Source organism: Cololabis saira, chromosome 10 (assembly GCF_033807715.1).
Source record: "Cololabis saira isolate AMF1-May2022 chromosome 10, fColSai1.1, whole genome shotgun sequence".
NCBI classification, from domain to species: domain Eukaryota; kingdom Metazoa; phylum Chordata; class Actinopteri; order Beloniformes; family Belonidae; genus Cololabis; species Cololabis saira.
The window spans coordinates 33,986,153-34,005,679 of NC_084596.1; the positions used below are offsets into that span (position 1 = coordinate 33,986,153).

Genomic DNA, 19,527 nt, shown 5'->3' on the forward strand with positions numbered 1-19,527 from the left:
TATAGATGTCACGCTGTGATCGGTGGTCAGAAATATCGGGATCGGCAGATACTGGTTTTGGTGATCGGTGATCGGCCCTCAAAATCCTGATCGCTGCATCTCTAATTCTGATCAACCTGAGGAGGAGTTTGATTTGTGTCTTAATTATTCAATCAAAAAAAGATTGCTTCAATCAAAAAATCTATTTTCGATTTAAAAAAAATTTCACTTCAATAAAAAAAAAAAAAGTTCAATCACAGAAAAAAAAGTGGTTGAATGCAGAAAAATATTTGAGACTCAAAAAAATGCATTTGAACACTGTTTTCCTTTGATTGGAAATGTTTTCTTTGATAGAAGTGAAGTTTTTTTTGTTTGAAGCAACCTTTTTGATTGATCCAGTAGTGTTTTTTTGTGTTTTGGCCATATTATGGGTAGGACATTTGTGTCTTTATCATTTAATCAAAGAAGAAGTTGCTTCAAAAAGAAAATAAAAAAAATCACTTTTTCAATCAAAGCTCGGTGGCTTCACTGAGCACGCCGGCGGCTCCTCACCAGCTTTCTTGTTCTTTCTTGGTTATTTTATATCTTATATCAGATTAGATTGAATGCAAAAAAATATTTGAGACCCAAAAAATTGCATTTGAACACTTTTTTGGGGATTTTAAATATTTTTTTTCTTTTTGAAGCAACTTCTTTTTTTGATTAAATGATAAAGACACAAATGTCCTACCCATAATATGAGTTGCTTCAAACAAAGAAAAACCTCACTTCTATCAAAGAAGACATTTCCAATCAAAGAAAAACAGTGTTCAAATGCATTTTTTTGAGTCTCAAATATTTTTTTGCATTCAAACACTTTTTTTCTTTGATTGAAATCATTTTTTTTGATTGAAGTGAATTTTTTTTTTAATTGAAAATATATTTTTTGATTGAAGCAATCTTTTTTTGATTGAATAATTAAGACACAAATCTACCTCCATAGGAGTTTTGCACATGGCTTTTGAAAACCAATAATTGAAGTTGATGTTTTTCCCATGAGTGTGTGTTTGGTGTTTGAGACGGTGAGAGTTTAACCTGCCACCTGTTCCCTCTCAGGGTGGAAGGCGAGGCCAAACACTGCGTCATCTACAAGACGGCCACGGGTTACGGATTCGCCGAGCCCTACAACCTGTACTCGTCCCTCAAAGACCTGGTGCTCCACTACAAAAACGTCTCGTTGGTCCAACACAACGACCAGCTGAATGTAAACCTGGCCTACCCGGTCCTGGCCCGCTCTCAGAACCAGCACCCGAGATGAGTCCTCCTCCACCAGCAGCAGCAGCAGCGCACGCCGCCACCCCGGGAACGCCCATCTCACGCTCATACACATCAGACGAGACAGACCACTGGACGGTACTTGTTCACATGTTGAAGCGGTACGGAAAAAGAGATTGTCTGTCAGGAAACGTATGGATGTTTTTCCTGATTGGAGCCTGTTGCCTCTTTCTCACGTGGATCTCAGTCCGGCTGGGACAGAACGGCCTCGTAAGAAGCACATTACTACTGAGAACGAGGCATCATACGGTTTGTTTTGCTGATGCCATTAGTTTCAACTTGTGTATTAGCCAAACACACCGGTATAGTGTTGCTTAAGAAGAGAAAAGATTACAGGAAAGTACATTTGACACAGAAATGAAGCAGACAAAACGTGTTTAAAGGAATTCAAAGTACACAAATACATCTTGGATCACAGAGAAGAAGTGGAAAGACCAGTCGGTGGGATAATAGGAACATTTATAAAAAATGTGTTGTTTTAATTCTCTTAAACACTTGATAAATGTTATTTTTTTGGACGCAGGCCCACCATGTCATCCCCAGAGCTCAGCTTTCATTCACTGCAGAGACTGGCGAACCGGGGCTGCTCACGCCGCATCATCACGGCTGAGGGACCACGGGCGGGAGAAAGGTGGTCCCTGGAGGTTTTTAGGAGTTTTAAAAGATCCATTTACCACAAAAGCTTGCATAAGTGCCATAGTAAAAGCTTTGAATGACCGTTAGCCTGTGTTGCTATGATGTTGTGGAGGCACGTGGAGGCCGGACGGAGGAGGAACCGAACCGGTGGCCGAGCCACAGCTTTAAAAAAGTATCTCGGTTCCTCTCTCACGGGGTCTCCTTTCCAACTCTTTAGATGCCGCGTACAGGGAATCCTGCACCGCGGCATCGCATACATTGTACATATGTCCTATATTATGACTTTAGCATAAGTTCGACATCACAGCACGTTGGATGAAGGGGCACAGTTACAACTACAGTTCCCTGGGATTCAGGTTTCCTGCGTCGGTGTCTCTTCCTCCTTTCTTTTACATCCTTTTTAATACTGTAGCTCCCGTAGCCCTGGAGTAAAGGCGTTGTTAGTTAGCTCCTCCTTGTGTGTCCTGTTGCTGTTTGTGCAGAGACACTTGCAAGGCATCCACCTTTTGTGATTATCGTATCTTTTTCGTACTGAGTTTGCTTGACGTCTTTATAGATTAGTGTGTTTCTCGCTGTTTTCCAGCCCAGTTTCTCTCATCCGCTGCAAACCCTGGCGGCAGGAGGAGGGATTTGTTGATTTAAAGCCGGGCGTCCTGCGGCAGCGAGACGCCTCAGCCGTGCAGGGCGCCGGTCCCCGAGGACCCGGGCTGAAGGACACTGGTGTGCAGAGATTCAGCCAGTGGAAGGTACTTCATTCAGCTCACTCACGGCGTCTCCAGGACGTTTTGCAAGACATTCAGATTCAGTTTTAAGAGTGAAAACTATCCACCCAGTGTGAGCCCCATGAAGGATGTGAGAGAGATGAAAAAGAAACAAAAGGAAGCAGTGGTTGTCCTTTAAGCGTGGCCTCTGTGGGTTGAGAGATTATTCAGTGCAGTACGCATGGAGCCCGTCACTCGGGTGCTTGTTTACTGCTTTCTTTTGTTTATTTTCTTGGACTAGTGCATACAGTTGTGCTTTTTGTGGTGCGTACAGTACAGTGTGGTGTACGGTACGGTGTGTGGTCTTACTATGCAGTCGTGTTAGAAGTTTTCCAGATGGGTTACCTCCCACTGCTCCATGCTGCGGCGCTGGCAGTGGTTTCCTACTGTTGTTGGCTTTCTTTGTTCGTTTGTTTGTCTGTTTGTTTGTCTGTCGTCCACATTTATTTGGGTTGAGGTAGAGATTGAACCGCCTCACGTCAGCGTCACTTTCAAAGCACAGTTTTGTAGATGCAGGTTTATGCAGTTCTGGTGTGGTCAGTATAATCGTTGCAATGAAAACAATGAAACTTACTTTCGTACGATGATCAAATATGAGTTGTCTTTCCTATTTCTTACACACAACGGAGAGAGAAGGGCAAAAAGAAATAGAGATATTTTTGTACAAGGCTATCAAACAGATAAGTCATTGATGATATTGCTGGAAAAATGTCTTTTAGTTTTAAAAATGATAATTGATTTTTTTTCGGGGGGGGTTTGAAAAGTCTGATTTTGATAGAAATGAAAGGTTTTCTCATAAAAATGATAAGTTAAAAGTTAACATCGGAGCTTCTCAAGCGAAGACGATGCTGGTCGTCTTGCATTGTTTTGGTTTTTTTTTGCATCACAAAGTTGAGATAGCAGCATTTTTCTAGACAGGCCGATCCGATCGTCCGCTAACCTTGACCTTAGAAGACAAAGACACCGCTTTGATATCAGTCAGGATTAATCAGCTGTACTTGTTTTTGCACAGTTCTTGGCGAGTAGAAAACCCCCAAGAATGAAAGTGGAGGTGACAGATTAGAGGGCTACAAACATTTTGAGTGTGATGGACTAGAAGTGCCTTTAGTCATCATGATGAGCATGTTGGCTCGTACTGCGTTTGCCATTGATCAAAGACTAAAGAGTATCTGGCAGATAGGTGTACTTGTTGTCTTAGATTTAGCGTGTGTGGTAATCTGAGCATGTTTTAGGTGGAGAACGGCTGTTTTTAGGCGTGTTTCTTCGTTGTTACATTTATGGATGTTGCATATGGCTTCTCTCTTCAGGTGATGCTGCACCGCAGCTCGGTGGCTTCACTGAGCACGCCGGCGGCTCCTCACCAGCTTTCTTCTTCTTTCTTGGTTATTTTATATCTTATATCAGATTAGACGTGTGAGCAGTGGCTCTGCCCTGTTTGTTTCGAGCCTATTGAACAAGCTGGTTCCCTTTTTTTCAAACCGGCGATGCGGTTGACTCATCGACTCGTTGCTGACACATCCGATATCCAGTTTCTTGGACCAACGGTTTTGTGACTGCACTTTTATTTCTGTTCACGCTCAAATTAAAGGACATGCGTCATTATCAGTGCTGGGTTTTATTGTCGATAATGTTTCATAGGGTACACGAGGAGTGACGGACATTTGGATTACGATTATTGGAGCTATTCTGTTTGCGGTCCACAGCTGTCGTGTAAATCGCTCGTGACAGTTTTTAGTCCGAGTGCTTTTACGGATCGGATCGTATCAGGTTGTCGGTATTTCTTCCACACCAGACGGCTTCTGGCTCGTCAGCCACACAGTTTAACGAATAAAGCGCCGCTGATTTCCCTTGAAGATGAATCCATCCCCATCACAGAAAGACAGTTGTTTATGTGGAGGTGGATATGCAGCTCACAGAGAGAGCAGGTCTGGACCCTGCAGGGTCAGGAAATAGCCTTGATTACAACCGAGAAGCACAAACCGATTTTGGACAGTTATTGTGGACGCGTCTGCAGGTACCACGCAGGCCCAGCGGACCGGTCCGCTGGTTCTGCTTCATTCAGACCAATGTCCAGAACCTCATTAACATAAACCATGATAATAATAAAAATGTGACAGAAAGGCTTCCAGCGTTGCTTATTAAACTCTTTGCAATTTTTCTTTTTTTTTTACTTTCATTCACTGTAAAGTATGCTGTTATTATTATTGATATTTATAGATGTTAAACAGCTGGAAGAGATGCTCGGAGCAAAGAAACGTAGTTAAATGAGATGAAATCATCGATCACTTAGAGTTCTGAAGCTTGAGGCTTTCATCCCATCCAGCTTTGAGATACACATCTTAGATCGTCTTGAAAAACAGTTTTCTATCTTTCAAATGATCATAGAGGAAGTATTTTTGCATCACTACGGTACCCTGTAAAATAAACTTGCTGCAATAGTCTCAAACACAAAGCACAGCTCTTCACTGACAGAGAGGAACCCGCGTACACCAAGATGTCTCTTACAGTTTGAAGAGTAAGAAATACTAGAGAGTAATATTTTTCTAATGAAAGTCAGGTGACAGGAACGCACGCCCTCCTTCGCTTTGAAAGCCTTGTGTATCAGGGCTTTTAAACTCGTCTGGTCCGTACTGAACATCAAAACCGGGACATGTCGTTATTTACTCAATGAAAGTGAAGCAGGATGCAGAAGCTGGTGTGTGAAAAAGGTTTTCTGTGCGTTAGCAGCGTTGGTTGAGGCTGAAACGCTCAACCTGTCAGTCAGATTGAGGGGCCAGGCTCTGACTGCTGCGCTCGTCTCATCATTTCGTTGATGATTCATCTATTTGTCCTTTTTTGCGTGACGATATTATGAAATGACACAACAGCCTGATGTCCAGCTGCAGAGCAGGAGACTCTGACTCAGTGGCTGCAGGACAAACCCAGACCACGACCCGTCCACGCGGCGCTGACTCTGTGTTTTCATTATAGCATGAAAGATATAGTGTAAAATTGTCCGTTATTGACACAGGTGAAGGCTTTAGACCAGCAAGCCACCAGAAAGCTCAGCTCTTAGAGACGCGACTCCCTGCTGTCATCAGATCCGAAGGAAAATGTTACACAAAATGCTTTTTCACACACTGGTTCTGCACGTCGGTTTAGTCTTTGCTGAGTGGATGATGACGCCATCTCACGTGTTGTTCACGTGAAGCTCTTCATGAAGATGTTTATTACGTCCTGATGCTGGAAGAGTGTGTGTTATTGTTCACACACAACACGAGTGTCGCCGGGCACAGGTACCGTACGTTCAGGAGACGGAGGACGCTCTCACGCACGTGGTGATGTTTGCTCGTCCAGGACGGCCCTCGCCGCCGTGCAACCGTCACGTATTACAACCTTTTTTGCTCTTGTTTGCTCACACGAGGATCTGTGTGGTGGTTTTGGAGTTTTGTGTTAGTTGTGAGTAGAGGCAGTGTTACACGTGCACCATTTAAAAGATGCGCTTGATTTTTGCAGAAATGACCTGTCAAAGTAAAAGAAATAAACCCTGTCGGGGTCATCATCGCTCCTCTGCAGATCTGTGCTCTTTTACGGTGCCTGAGTATATTTCTGTTTCATTGTTTTGGCTTTTTAAAAAAGCTCATACATGTGTTTGTCCAAGTGTCGCTTATTTTGATGTTGTTTATGTCTGTTAATGAGTTTATAGAGCCTATAAAGAAAAAAAATAAGCTAGCTTGATTTTCTTTTCTTCTATACAACAAAAAAAAACAAATGTTTACAATATGTAATTAACCAAATAATAAATATGCGCTCGTGGAGTCCGTCTGTCCCGCAGAGGTCGGGATAGACGGACTTTATTTCTTTATTTCCTCTGGTTTGTTTGTTTTTCACACTTGAAAATGCAATGACAAGTTTGTCTGGGGTTTTTGTTGTCGTTTTGTTTTTTGTTTCTGATTTAACTTGCTCCTCTATTTGTCTTTGAGATGAACGTGTAAGAACATAAAAACAGTGCTCCCTCGACAGCAGTTCGCCCGGATCCACGACTCCTCGTCACTCTTTACCTGCTGATGATTTCAAATCACACTGAACCTTGAATATGCTTGAACTGACCTGTTGGAGCTCCTGTTGTCTATATTCTTCACCGCCTCCACTCTGCCGGCGTTCCTGTCAAACACACTTCAAAGAACTCAAAGAAGAGGAGGGTGCCGTGAGCATGTTGTGAATAACTTTAAAAAAAAAAATGCATACTTGAGTACAGTTTATGTACATCAACCCACATGGAAATTCAGGAACTGCGACCAGGAGGCGACCTGCTCTTGGTTTTGTACTTTACTGCAAATGGTTTTCAAATGAAAAGCTGATTTATCTGCTCTGTTGTTTTTAGTTAACCCTCTTTCTTTTCTTTAAGACCAAAATGTTGCCGATGTGTAACGCGTGATTACATTTACAGCTACACTTTCATTCCCTTTTCTGCCTGTTTTCCCACATCACCACGTCCGTCCGGACGTTTCTCTGAAGGTTGTCAGTTTATTTCCTTATTTCTTTTCCCTCTTTTATTTTTGTCTTGATGTATCTAATGTTAATGGGTTTTTTTTAGTGATTTTTGGTGTACGGTAGTTGTTATTCAGGATCGCACTTAGCATGTTAGTGACTCTTGCAATATTTACAGGACAGCAACAGCTTCCTCCTTCCACACTAATCACCCATCGCGCTCGCTCTACAGTTTACCTAAGAAGTTCGCTTTGCCCAGCTAAACGTTCTGCTTGTAACTATAGTTGTCAAAGAGGCGATTAGCTCCTTTTTCTCTCAGAGCGGGTGGACGCGGATGGGGCAGCCAGATAAAGCTACTTTACACCAAAGTGCAATTGAATGCAGAGGGAGCACTGTTGTTTCTGCCGGCGGAGGCCCCGCAGGTGGTGGTACGCCCAGCCATAGTGTATGAAAAGATGTTTATTCTTCTCTGGTGACATCCTCCCTCCATCAGTCTTTCTTAACTCGGATGAGACGTTTCTTTCTCTCGGACACGTATTCTTTGATCTGTACAGTTCTCTCTGTAGGCTAATGCAATGATTTTAAAAGACAATAAAAGACTGAAGATAAAGAGTCGTGTCCCACTTCTTTTTCCAGGTCAGAAGATAATCATCTCCCTGTCTCGTTCTCACATATTCATATAAACGTACACGACCGGTCAAAGGTCTGGACACATGTCCTCATCCGCTTGAGAGGGAAGTTGTGCATGTGTGCTTTCACAGGTCAGGACAGAGATATGGTCTCATTCGTCAGGTCAAGTGTGATGAATCCAACCTCGGATGAAAAGCAACAAATGACACAATGACTTTATTTATTGAATCCAAAATGCAGAAGCAACGTGTCAAAAAGTGATGCAGCTGTGTGACGAACTCCCTTCAGCTGCGGATTTGCCACGCTGGAGTTGTAGGACTGCGTTATCATGTGATAGCAGGAATGTGTTCGTCTCTGCATGAACGAGAAGCATTAAAATATTGGTATTTTTCAGAGTTTTAACAAGGTGTCAGCATAAATGAGAGAAGCCCAGGTGCTGCACACGACATGGAGCAAAAGGCTCCAAGAAAAACAATGAGAAGCTCCTTTTCTCTTAGAGGTTGCTGCTGTTTCATGACCCTTTCAACAGGAAAAAGGAGCAATGACAGTGAGTTCAAGCTACAGGTTGTTGCTGCTTTAATGTGACTAAATGCTCCTAAGAAAGCCAACTGTCACCTGGCAGAGGTCCATCTCTTCTTGTGAAAGTTCCTCTCTGATTATCTAAAAAGAAGAAATAGTTGTATCGTAAATGTTTGTTTCTCATCACAAAAAGGCCCCAGTGTCAGGTCGTCCCGGTGCAGGTTGATGACCTTAAAACTGCACACAGATACATCGAAAATGAAGGATAACAGCGTGCACCCAACCATTTTTTTGTATCTGCTATCATCTTGACAAGGTGTAGAAGATCGTGTTGCACCAGCAGCCAGGTGAGAGGTGTTGAACACCCGGGATCACGGGACCAACACAGAAACAAACATGTTGCACATTTACGTTCGTACCTGAGGTCAGTGATGGTCGTATATCTGCAACCTTGACGTTGAAAACCACAACCATCAGAGCAGCACATTCAGGTTTTTACAACCGCTCCTATACCTTCTCAGCATAAATTCAGATGGAAAACTGTAAGAGATAAAGCATTTCACTGGGCTCAAAGGTTTGTGAAGGTATTTAATGTGTTTTTCTTGTGATTTTTCTGGAATAAGGTCTATGAAATGAGGAAATACAGTTTAGTTCCTCATTTCCTGCATTGGCAGACCACATGACACATCCAGTCATGGCTCAATTCCCTCAAGAGGTGTTTTGATTCTTACTTATGCAAAAACAGTCAACTGAAAAGATCTTTTTACACCTACACATAAGACATTAAACTTGAGTTTCACCTATGTGCAACTAATCAAATGCAGTTAATCTCTGTTAAATTGTACACATTTTTTTTAAACAACTAATGAGAAAAACAGTTCAGCTGACAAAAGAGGAATATCCATTTATTCTATTATATTGTTTATGATCAATTAAATAACCCCCAGTACCATCACAATTTGTGCCTTTAACTTCACAACATGACAACAACAAATCAAAGGGGCTAAAGGGCTGTGTAAATGTCCACGATCGTTAAGTTTTCTGAAAACCTTGTGTATCTTATTTTCTTTTGAGTCACACTTCCATAGAAAGCAATGGCAGGATGATTTGGCTCAGTCTGCATGTTCTTCCTAGTGACTGATGACGCTGCGACGCGTAGCGGCCAATCAGATAATCAGGATCCTCCGGGGGGCGTGTCAGTGTTGTATTTAAAGCGGCAGTGTGCGGTTGCTCGTAACCGAGGTTTGCAAACTCAGTCCGATCACACACTTCGATCTCTGCTGAAGATGAAGTCCCTTTTTCTGCTCATCTTGACAGTTTGGTACAACAGCCCGCTCGGCGGCTGCCTTTCGTGCTCACACTCTCCGGCAACGTGGTGTTCCTCCTTGGATTCAGCGATTGAATGCGGGGTAAATGTTTGTTCGCTTTCTTTTGAAAGGAAGGCGAATGACTTTTTTAAAAAAACTTTAAATAAGTATGGCGTATTGTTTTGAATAGTTGCAGCGGAAATTGGATTTGGAGACGGTTATAACGACCGATCGTAGCTCCCAGGTGTGACTTGTTTATGTAAACGCAGATCAATATCAGCTGCATGCAGGAGTTTGTTTTGAACCTTCGAGTCAAGGCTTTATGGTTCTGCGTTACACCAACGCAGAGCCTACGCCGTAGGTACGCGGCGACGCGCACACTACGCCGTAGCTCATACCGTACCCTCTGCGTCGATTTAACGCGGGACCATAAATCAGGCTTTAGACTTTCACTAGGTCTTAACAGTATTGGATCTGGATAATGTGGCTGAAGCTGTGATTAATCTCCCCAAAATATGCGTACCGTTTTGGTTAAGTGAGTGATATGGTCTTCAGCCCCACTTGCTGACCTGCTTGCTGACTATGGGCTCAAATTAAAGCCATAAATAATTTGTATCTGTAAATAAACTTTGTACTTGTAGAAATATTTTGTGCATGTGCAAAAAATATTTGTACTTGTAGAAATATTTTGTGCATGTGCAAAAAAAATGGTAGCTTTGTATATCCAATGTTGCACACAGACGTATGAATTCCACAGCTACAAAAATGTTCTACACATGCACAAAAAATGTCTACAAGTACAAATATTTTTTGTACATGTACAAATATTTTTTGCACATGTACAAATTATTTCTACAAGTACAAATATTTTTTGCACATGTACAAAATATTTCTACAAGTACAAATATTTTTTGCACATGTACAAATTATTTCTACAAGTACAAATATTTTTTGCACATGTACAAATTAATTCTAAAAGTACAAAGTTTATTTACAGGTACAAAATATTTATGGCTTTAATTTGAGCCCATAGCTGACCTCCTGGCGGACCTCCTGCTTTGCCCCATGTGCAGGTTTTGAGACAATGCCTGATGTCCAACTACAGCCGGTCCCAGCAGACCGAGGCCCCGGTGCAGGTGGGGCTGTACTACGAGAGTCTGTGTCCCGGCTGCAGGGAGTTCCTGGTCCAGATCCTGTTCCCCACCTGGGTGCTGCTCAGGGACATCATGGACGTGACCCTGGTGCCCTACGGGAACGCTCAGGTGAGTCGGGGCCTCAGGGTTCCTACGGGGGCTTGAAATCCTTGAAAGTGCTTGAATTTCAATGTTGTGTTTTCAACGCCTGAAAAGTGCTTGAAATTATAACTCTGTCTTTCACAAAATTGGTATCAGACTATATACAGGACTGTCTCAGACAGAGCTGGATTAACGCAAAGGCAGACTAGGCACGTGCCTAGGGCCCGACAGGGGGGGGGCCCAGACAGAGGGACAAAAAAAAAAAAAAAAAAAAAAAAAATTTTTTTTTTTTTTTTTTTTTTTTGTCTGCACACATATTAATGGTATTAATCAATACAACTGATCAGACCAAGCGCAGACACAAGCTAGTCTGATCCAGACGGTGGAGTTGGAACAAACTGTCACACAATGTCGAGAGAACGAGACAGATTCAGGAAATTTCCATCAGGGGATGAAAAAAGAAAAAAACGAAAGAAAATGGTTTAATGCCTCTCTGAAAGGCTCGTTTGATAAATTTGTTACAAAAATCACTGATCCGCCCGGGTCTCAAGCAGCCGCGGGGCCCCGCGTCGAGGAAAGCCCAGATGATAATGAGGCAGGGGAAGGTATCCAGTATTTTGCTAATTGGAGAGTTAAAATTGCGCATATAGACACCCGATCCGACCCGAAAAACCCAAAAATTTCGCGAGGGCCCCCCTGGCCATTTCACACAGGGCCTCGCAAATCTCTCAAACGGCTCTGCATACGCATACACATACATACATATACACATGCAGACATACATACTACAGCACACTTTGTCTTACTGCAAATTGTATTGGTCTTTGTAGATTTTACTTCTTATTTAACTATTCAATTTAATCAACACATTTAATTAAGATTTTCTGCAAAATGCTCACAATCGATAAGATAAGGATAATTTAATAGCATTTAATAGAGCATTGTAATAACGTATAAATAATAAAAATCTAAAAATAGTCTGATAGACTGTTTAATATACAATACATGACTTATTTTGGAATACAAAGAACCAACTTGACTATGACTATGCTATGTAAAATGTGAATTAAGTTTTATTAGTAACTTTGGTAAGTTTAAGATTTCATAAATAACATCGATGGAGGGGGGCCCAAAAATCACAGTCTGCCTAGTGTAGTCCATTTATTTAATCCGGCTCTGGTCTCAGAAAATTAGAATATTGTGATAAAGTCCTTTATTTTCTGTAATGCAAAAATGTCATACATTCTGGATTCATTACAAATCAACTGAAATATTGCAAGCCTTTTATTATTTTAATATTGCTGATCATGGCTTACAGCTCAAGAAAACTCAAATATCCTATCTCAAAAAATTTGAATATTCTGGGAATCTTAAACTATAAGCCATAATCAGCAATATTAAAACAATAAAAGACTTGCAATATTTCAGTTGATTTGTAATGAATCCAGAATGTATGACATGTTTGTTTTTTTTTTTTTTAATTGCATTACAGAAAATAAAGAACTTTATCACAATATTCAAATTTTCTGAGACAGTCCTGTAGTTTAGTTATTACAAGGAGAAATAAAATCAGTAAGATGAAACATAACTAGATGTTTACAGCGTGTGTGTGTGTGTATTTTACCCCGGCGATAAGGTGCTTGAAGATTTTGAAAGTGCTTGAATTTGACCTTGAAAAAATGTGTAGGAACTCTGGGGCCTAGACCTTGGGGCTGCATCAAAATACAACTTTTTTCTTTTTTTGATGCTGATGTAAATTTTGTAATTGATTTTGGTGTTGTCAAAAAAAAGACCTAATGATTTGGTTTGGTTGGATTTGGCTTATTTATTTTTATTTACGAATGTGTTTCCTTTACCCCGTTTCAGGAGAAGCCTGACAAGGATAAGTACACATTTGAGTGCCAGCACGGGGAACAGGAATGTCTCGGCAACATGATTGAGGTGAGTCTTCAGCTACGACAGACACTCCATCTTCACTTTGGTCTCCTGCCATCGGCCTCCGCGTGCTGAACCACAGCTTTATGCCTGAAAAACACTGTCAGAGACTGGCGGTGGCGTTGCCGTGTTAAAGCAATGGCGTGCTATCATTCCCACCCTAGTCCCTCTCATTAGTGCACTTCATTAACACGTGCACGTTTGCCATATTTGACAAAATATTGCTTAATAATAAGGTCAGACACTTGTCAGCATAGATTTCTCTCCTTTATTTGGTTTAGATGAAAAGAAACTGTTGTAAATGATTGCAGAGAAGGATAGTTTGCTCTTATTTACTTAATTAATTATCTAAAAATGCAATCTGTCCGATTTTTCTCTGAGCTGTCTGAATGGCAGACGACCCCACCACTACTGTGGAGTTCAGACTTGTGCTGTATTTATCATGTTACGAGGGCAGACGTCGTGAGACTGCCGTTACGAGAGCTGCAAAACATGACCAGGGGCTCTTTCAGCTGCACAGATGCCAACAAACACTGTATACCCACGTAGAACATGATGTTCACACAATATAATATGTTATCAAATGCATTTTTTTTCTCCAGTTAGATAAGTGAGTTGCGTATATTTTGAGCTTGTTGCCTGGTAGTCTCCTACGTGGTAATGTAACAGCGTTGAAGCTGATTAATTGCCTGCCCTGCTCTTCCCAGACTTGCTTCCTCAACATGAGCAGGATGGCCTTCCCCATAATATTCTGCATGGAATCCTCGGCTGACGTCATCAAGGCAGCTGAGAGCGTAAGGAGTCTTCTTTCTGTCCTGGTACAGTTGTGCAACAACTGTCCGTTTACCCACGTCATTTGGCTCATGTTTCCTTTTTTTTGTTTGTTTTTTTAAATGTGTCCTTAATTCCAAGCATATGTCCTTTGTAGTGCGTGCAACTCTATGACCCTCAGCTGAGCATGGAAAAAGTGAAGGCCTGTGTGAGTGGCGACCAGGGAAACCAGCTGATGCACCAGAACGCCCTGCAGACCGGAGCCCTGAACCCCCCGCACAAGTATGTGCCCTGGGTGACCATAAATGGGGTAAGAATTCACTGCAGTTACCCGCACATCCTGTTTATACTTGTATATGGGTTTTTATTTGTATTCATATTCTATTTAAATGTTTTGCTGGCACCTGGAGGACTGCTCCATCAAAATTTTAATGTAATTGTACTGCACAATGACAAAACATCTTATTTATCGTAAACTGTGACACCCCCTTCATGTGACACCATAAAAATAACTGAATAATCAACCTTGCCTTTTATTTGTCATTTTAAAACAAGAAATGTTTAAAAATCGCTATAACTCCAAAAGCTCAATGACATATTTTTCTCTCTTTCGACTAGTGGTGTTGTAACAACTTGAAAGAGTTTCCTACAGTTGAATAAGACTACATGGGGACAGTTTTCATGTTGCACTGTGTTAAAGGACAGAAAAGTTAACTTTTAAAAGTGTTGGAGGGAAACCTAATACTGCATTTTAATACAGTATATCAATATATTACACTTGTATGCTTGAGAGCCGTAGCAACACTGTGCTCTCTGGTATCTCTCACACACACACACACACACACACACACACACCTGCGTAGGGATTCCTCCAGGTTTTGCAGGGGATGTGCCAGCTCTGACATTAAAGTAAATCCTTACTGATTTTGCAGGAGCACACAGAGGAGCTGCAGAACAAAGCCATGTCGTCTCTCTTCACGCTGGTCTGCAGCCTGTACAAGGTACGTGTATAAGGTTGATGCTTACGTACTGTACGATGTCATCGTGGTTTCTCAGCCTGGATCACCAGCCTCTAACTAGCTGGGGTTTTGTTTTGTTTTTGTTTTTGAAGGGTGCCAAGCCTCCTGCTTGTGGAGGGATCCAGAAACTACACTACAAAAGTAGCTGCCCCAGAGACTGATGGAGCTGCTCTACAGTCCTTTATCCCAGCTCCATGTTGCCTGACTAACACCCAGGAATGTTACTGGACCAGTTGCACTGTCGCTAGCTCAGCTGATGTTTAGACTTTAACCCGCTCACCTAGGAGAATCACATGACCTAAGCCCAGCTGCGTTGTCGGACGGCCTCTGGTTTAACCTGCAGCTGATGATTAGCTTGATCTTAATTGCTGTATCCTCCAAAAATTTAGCATCGAACACTAGGTATGTTTCCTGCATGCTTGCTTAAACGTGAGGCTGACGGTTATTTTCACGTTGTGACTGCAGAGGTGTCATCTCAAAACTGCGTTGCGTTTCCTGTTTCCTGAAGTTGGCTCCCAGTTTTGGAGAAAAACATCTAGCTGATTTAACCATTTTCAGATCAGCTGTATCAGTTGTGCCAAACCCTGAGATGAACAACCCGGCGTATCTGGGTTCAGGTCAGGGCTTGAGTTAGTGGAGGTGAGCGCGTGCACCGCAGCTATAAAAAGCAGTTATCAGCGGAGCTCGGGTTACCATGATTCACTGGGTCATCTACATGTCAAATGACGGTGACGTAGTGAATTTGAACACGTCTGTCTGTGGGAGAATACCACGACTGCTGCAGTCACCTGGACCTGTGCTCATTGTGACTGGATTAAACTCCAAATATGGTGGAATTGTGTTAAAGCCTGCTGCATGCTACCTGACAGTGCCATTGGCCCATTAAGTGTGTGTATCTATAATAAAAGGGAATATTTTGCTGATCCGATTTGTTGAAAGAAATGCCTTTGTCCTCTTAAATGTGTCTGTGGGGAAGTGTTTTCTCCAGAAATAAATGGTTTTTGCAACATCTTGCCTCGTTTGATTCCTACACTGTAGTGGCGTTTACGGCGACGGTCAGTCCTAGATCCACATGTCGGTACTAAGATTCTTAACGTTCACTATTTTAAAGGGGACCTATTATGGCGTCTAATACCTATTTTAACAGGCCTTGAATGTCTTAAAAACAAGCTTTTGATAGTTTTTGCTAAATTAGAAATTCAGCCTCTGATCCATGTCTTTATCTTCCCATTCTCTAACCTCATTATCTATTCAGAAAAACTTTATTTATCCCCGAGGGGCAATTGCAAGACAACTGAGCAACAAGATGTTGAAACTATCAAATAGAATAAAATGAACAGATAAATGGGGCATGTCTCGTTATGTACAAAAAAGATATAAATATAAGTGTCAAAAAAATGTACAATAGAGTGACTGTAGTGGTATAAATAAAATATAAAGTGTCGACAGGGGATCTATGCGGGATTCTGAGTGGGCGGGGCTATGATAATGAGCACTTTGCTGATTGGCTGCCTGAATGACGCGATACACCGCTATGAAAAAATGGCGGAAGCTCCGGCCGGCGGAGCTGTTGTTGTTGTTCCGGCCAGAGTTAGTGGTGGACGTGGTTTCACGCATCGGAGGCCAACCGATGCAAATTGCATTTTCGTTACGTAACGAGCAGAATCTGAACGGCTCGTAGAAGTCACATCACACTAATAATAATAACTTGCATTTATATAGCGCCTTTCAAAGAACCCAAGGTCGCTTAACAGATCATAGGCCTTTTCAAGGGATGCCTTGAAAAAGGAAAACCAAGGAAGAACAAACAAAACAAAACACCATCGGGACAAAACAGGGGGGGGGGGGCACTAATGGGGAAAAGCCAGGGTGAAAAGGTGGGTTTTGAGTTGTTTTAAAACTGTCCAGAGAAGGGGAGTCACGGATTACAGCAGGGAGAGAGTTCCAAAGGGTGGGGGCAGCAACACTGAAGGCTCTGTCCCCAAACGTCTTCAGTCTGGTCCGGGGGATGGAGAGCAGACCAGCGTCTGAAGACCGCAGGTTCCGGGAGGGAGTGTGGTGATGAAGGAGGTCGGACAGGTACTGGGGGGCCAGAGTGTGAAGGGATTTGTAGGTGAGTAGGAGGAGTTTCTACCGAATGCGGAACTTAACAGGTAGCCGGTGGAGGTGGATGAGGGTGGGGGTGATGTACTGCCAGGGCTTGGTGTGGGTGAGAACCCTGGCAGCTGAATTCTGCACATACTGGAGCCTGTCCAGGGTTTTACTTGGAACCCCAGACAGGACTCCATTACAATAATCCAGTCGGGAGGTGATGAAAACATGGATGAGTGTTTCTGCCACAGAGTCAGAGAGTGAGGGACGGAGACGTGCAATGTTTCTGAGGTGGTAGAATGCAGATTTGGTGACCGACTTGATATGTGACTGGAAGGAGAGGGTGGAGTCCAAGATGACGCCCAGATTACGGACCTCGGAGGATGGCGTGATGGTGCAGCCGTCCACCCGGATGAGCAGATCTCCAACCTTCCGGTTGGAGATCTGCTCATCCGGGCGGCTGTACAGACACTGCAGAATTTGGTTGCTTTCCTCCTCTGAGTTGGCAGGCTGAGGGGAGACCACTTTATATATGTTAAAGCAAGAGAAAACCTGTTTTTCATAATGGGTCCCCTTTAAGGACACAGATCACCCAGAACGGGAGAATGATTTACTCGTAACTGTCAGAAACTGGAGGGTGTGACGCCGGGCACTCGCTGTATGCCATCCAGTCAATGGAGAGGAAGTGGATGTTGAAAGACTCTGAAAAGTGGACAGCAGTGCAGCTTTTATCTCAGGAAAAGGGGAGAAATTGGATGCATTAGGTTTTTTTTTTTTTTTTTGTTTGTTTTCTTCCCATTTTGAAATTTACAGTCTAACAATTCAAATCTTGGCAGCTGAAACAGTCATAGAAAAAGAAGTTTATTTTTGTTCAGAGGACAACATTTTTCTACTGGGAAAGGACTCGTTTTGGGAAGTGTTTCCAAGAGACGAGTGACTTACGAGCGAGGACTGCATAAAAAGAACGGGACCCCCCCCCTTGATGTCAGCCCCAGGTTTTCCGAGATGTGGTTTTGAAGCCTCTCTTACTGCCCAGTGCCATGTTGTAAATCGATGGGCTGGGACACATCCACCTTACGTCAGTCACAGTCGTCCTACACCTAGGTGTAGGTTATAACTTATAACCTACACCTGCCAGCCAATCAGAATCGAGTATTCACACAGACCGTGGTATAAAGAAATCTAACATCAAAATGCGGGCTCCATTCATTCCTATGAGGCTTGTTACCATCGCGACACAAAACCTATTAATTCCTATGGGGGAGGATAGGAATGAATGCAGTACACCTCAGACAGAACCAGAACCACACCCCCTTCAGATGGGGGTGTGGTTCATCACCCCCTGAGAAGCAGATTTCTTGCAGCTAGGAACCACTATAGCTGCACGCAGGTCATTGCAAATGGAAAGTACCAAGATTCTTGTGTAAACTTGTAATATAGTCAGTAAGCAAACTACAACTCCAGTCTCTGAAGACGACGTGTCACAGTCGACATCATTCATACTTTGCTGATATTTGTTGTACCGTAGCCTGACTCCATGCGGGCGACTTCAGGGGGGGTTACTACAGTTCAGACAGGACTTGGCTGTGCTTTAAGTTTATAGAATACGGCTAGTCCAACCAGAAGTTCAGGATGAACGGCGTCGGCAGATTGTGCACTTAGATGGACACACATGAGTTACAGGCTGTAATGCAGGTTGCTCTACTGCTTCAATCAATCTCTTTCTTTACTATTCATCTAATAAAAGCCTGAAAAGGCCGGCAGTAAGACTGGAACCAAAAACAGTGCTGCAAAAGTTAACTGTTTATCATTAAACAAACCAAAGAGGCGGGAAAATGGTTACGTACTGAGGGACAGGCCTGCAGGGTTTCAGTGCCGCAAACGGCCGTGTATCTGATCCTACATGCGTCCTGCATCCTCCTCCTTGGTATTTCCTTCCCAGCCGTCTTGTTCCCTCGATGCAGCAGCAAGTATGAGGAGAAGTAACTCAGCCAAATTATTCCACATCACAGAGGTAGGGAGCTTTGAGCTTTATTCAATTCTTCAAAATGTCATTATTTTCTGTGGGAAAGTTTGTTGTGTGTTTTCCCTTTTTTTTTCCTCCTGTAAACTGAAGATTTCAACTAATTTCAAAGAAACTATAACTGAACTCAAAGAGCAAGTTACTTGTGTGACTGATTTTGGTTATGAGAGTCTTGTTTGTAATGGTAATGGATAAAAAGAGAGCTGTTACTGCTGAGACAAAGAATGTTTTAGCATGAATGTTAGTTGAAAAACCTGGTTGACAGTATTAGGAAATAAACACAGTGTTCTCTGACGTTGTCGTCTCGATCGGAGATGGTCAACGGAGTGTAACTCGACACTGTGTCCTCGGTAGTTTACAGAAAAGTGAAATGCCTGGGCTGATAGAGTCACGGGAAGCAGCCGAAAACATGGATTTTTATCTGTATCCGCTCAACGTCTGCCCTAAAAGGGAGATGCCCTGAGAGCTGGAGCCCAAACCCTGTCCCTGTGTAAGAGCCAGCTATTGTGTGTGAGGTGACAGTGTGTGGGTCTCACGAGCTGGGATCAGATAAAACTTCCTAAAATAAAGCCAGAGCAGGCTTTTGGAAGGCTTGATGCATTTTTCACAACATCACAAAAACAGCCCTGTCTGCTCTTACCTTGAGATCAAAGCTGACCGACTTCTCATTAGACACTCGGCCAAGTTCAGCCTTTTATACTTAGCAGATTGCTCAACATCAAGACAAACTCCCAAACTTTTCTCTTTCTACATCTTTCATTTTTATGAATTTTCCAAACACAAATGATTGTTTAAAAGTAAATGTATGTAGTGGAGATTTTAAATGCAGCAAATATA

General features: G+C 42.6%; 3 protein-coding genes across 4 annotated transcripts in view; all 3 read left to right on the top strand.

Annotated features, from left to right (window-relative positions):
• pik3r2 (phosphoinositide-3-kinase, regulatory subunit 2 (beta)) overlaps positions 1-7,762 on the top strand; it is a 48,502-nt gene extending 40,740 nt beyond the window's left edge. For both annotated transcript variants that reach the window (XM_061732670.1, XM_061732671.1), the window contains exon 16: positions 1,075-7,762. In XM_061732670.1, the coding sequence (XP_061588654.1) occupies positions 1,075-1,276 (202 nt within the window). In that variant the 3' untranslated portion in view covers positions 1,277-7,762. The remainder of the gene's footprint in view (positions 1-1,074) is intronic.
• A 1,773-nt stretch (positions 7,763-9,535) lies between these two features.
• Positions 9,536-15,585, top strand: ifi30a (IFI30 lysosomal thiol reductase a). The gene is made up of 7 exons (XM_061731221.1): positions 9,536-9,718; positions 10,690-10,878; positions 12,718-12,792; positions 13,494-13,580; positions 13,715-13,867; positions 14,490-14,558; positions 14,669-15,585. Exons 1-7 carry the CDS (start codon positions 9,596-9,598, stop codon positions 14,735-14,737), a joined length of 765 nt encoding a protein of 254 aa, XP_061587205.1. The 5' UTR covers positions 9,536-9,595; the 3' UTR covers positions 14,738-15,585.
• Positions 15,586-18,522: 2,937 nt separating this feature from the next.
• pde4ca (phosphodiesterase 4C, cAMP-specific a) overlaps positions 18,523-19,527 on the top strand; it is a 52,425-nt gene continuing 51,420 nt past the window's right edge. Inside the window, exon 1 of the mRNA XM_061732672.1 lies at positions 18,523-18,681. Within this exon, the coding sequence (XP_061588656.1) occupies positions 18,571-18,681 (111 nt within the window). The 5' untranslated portion in view covers positions 18,523-18,570. The remainder of the gene's footprint in view (positions 18,682-19,527) is intronic.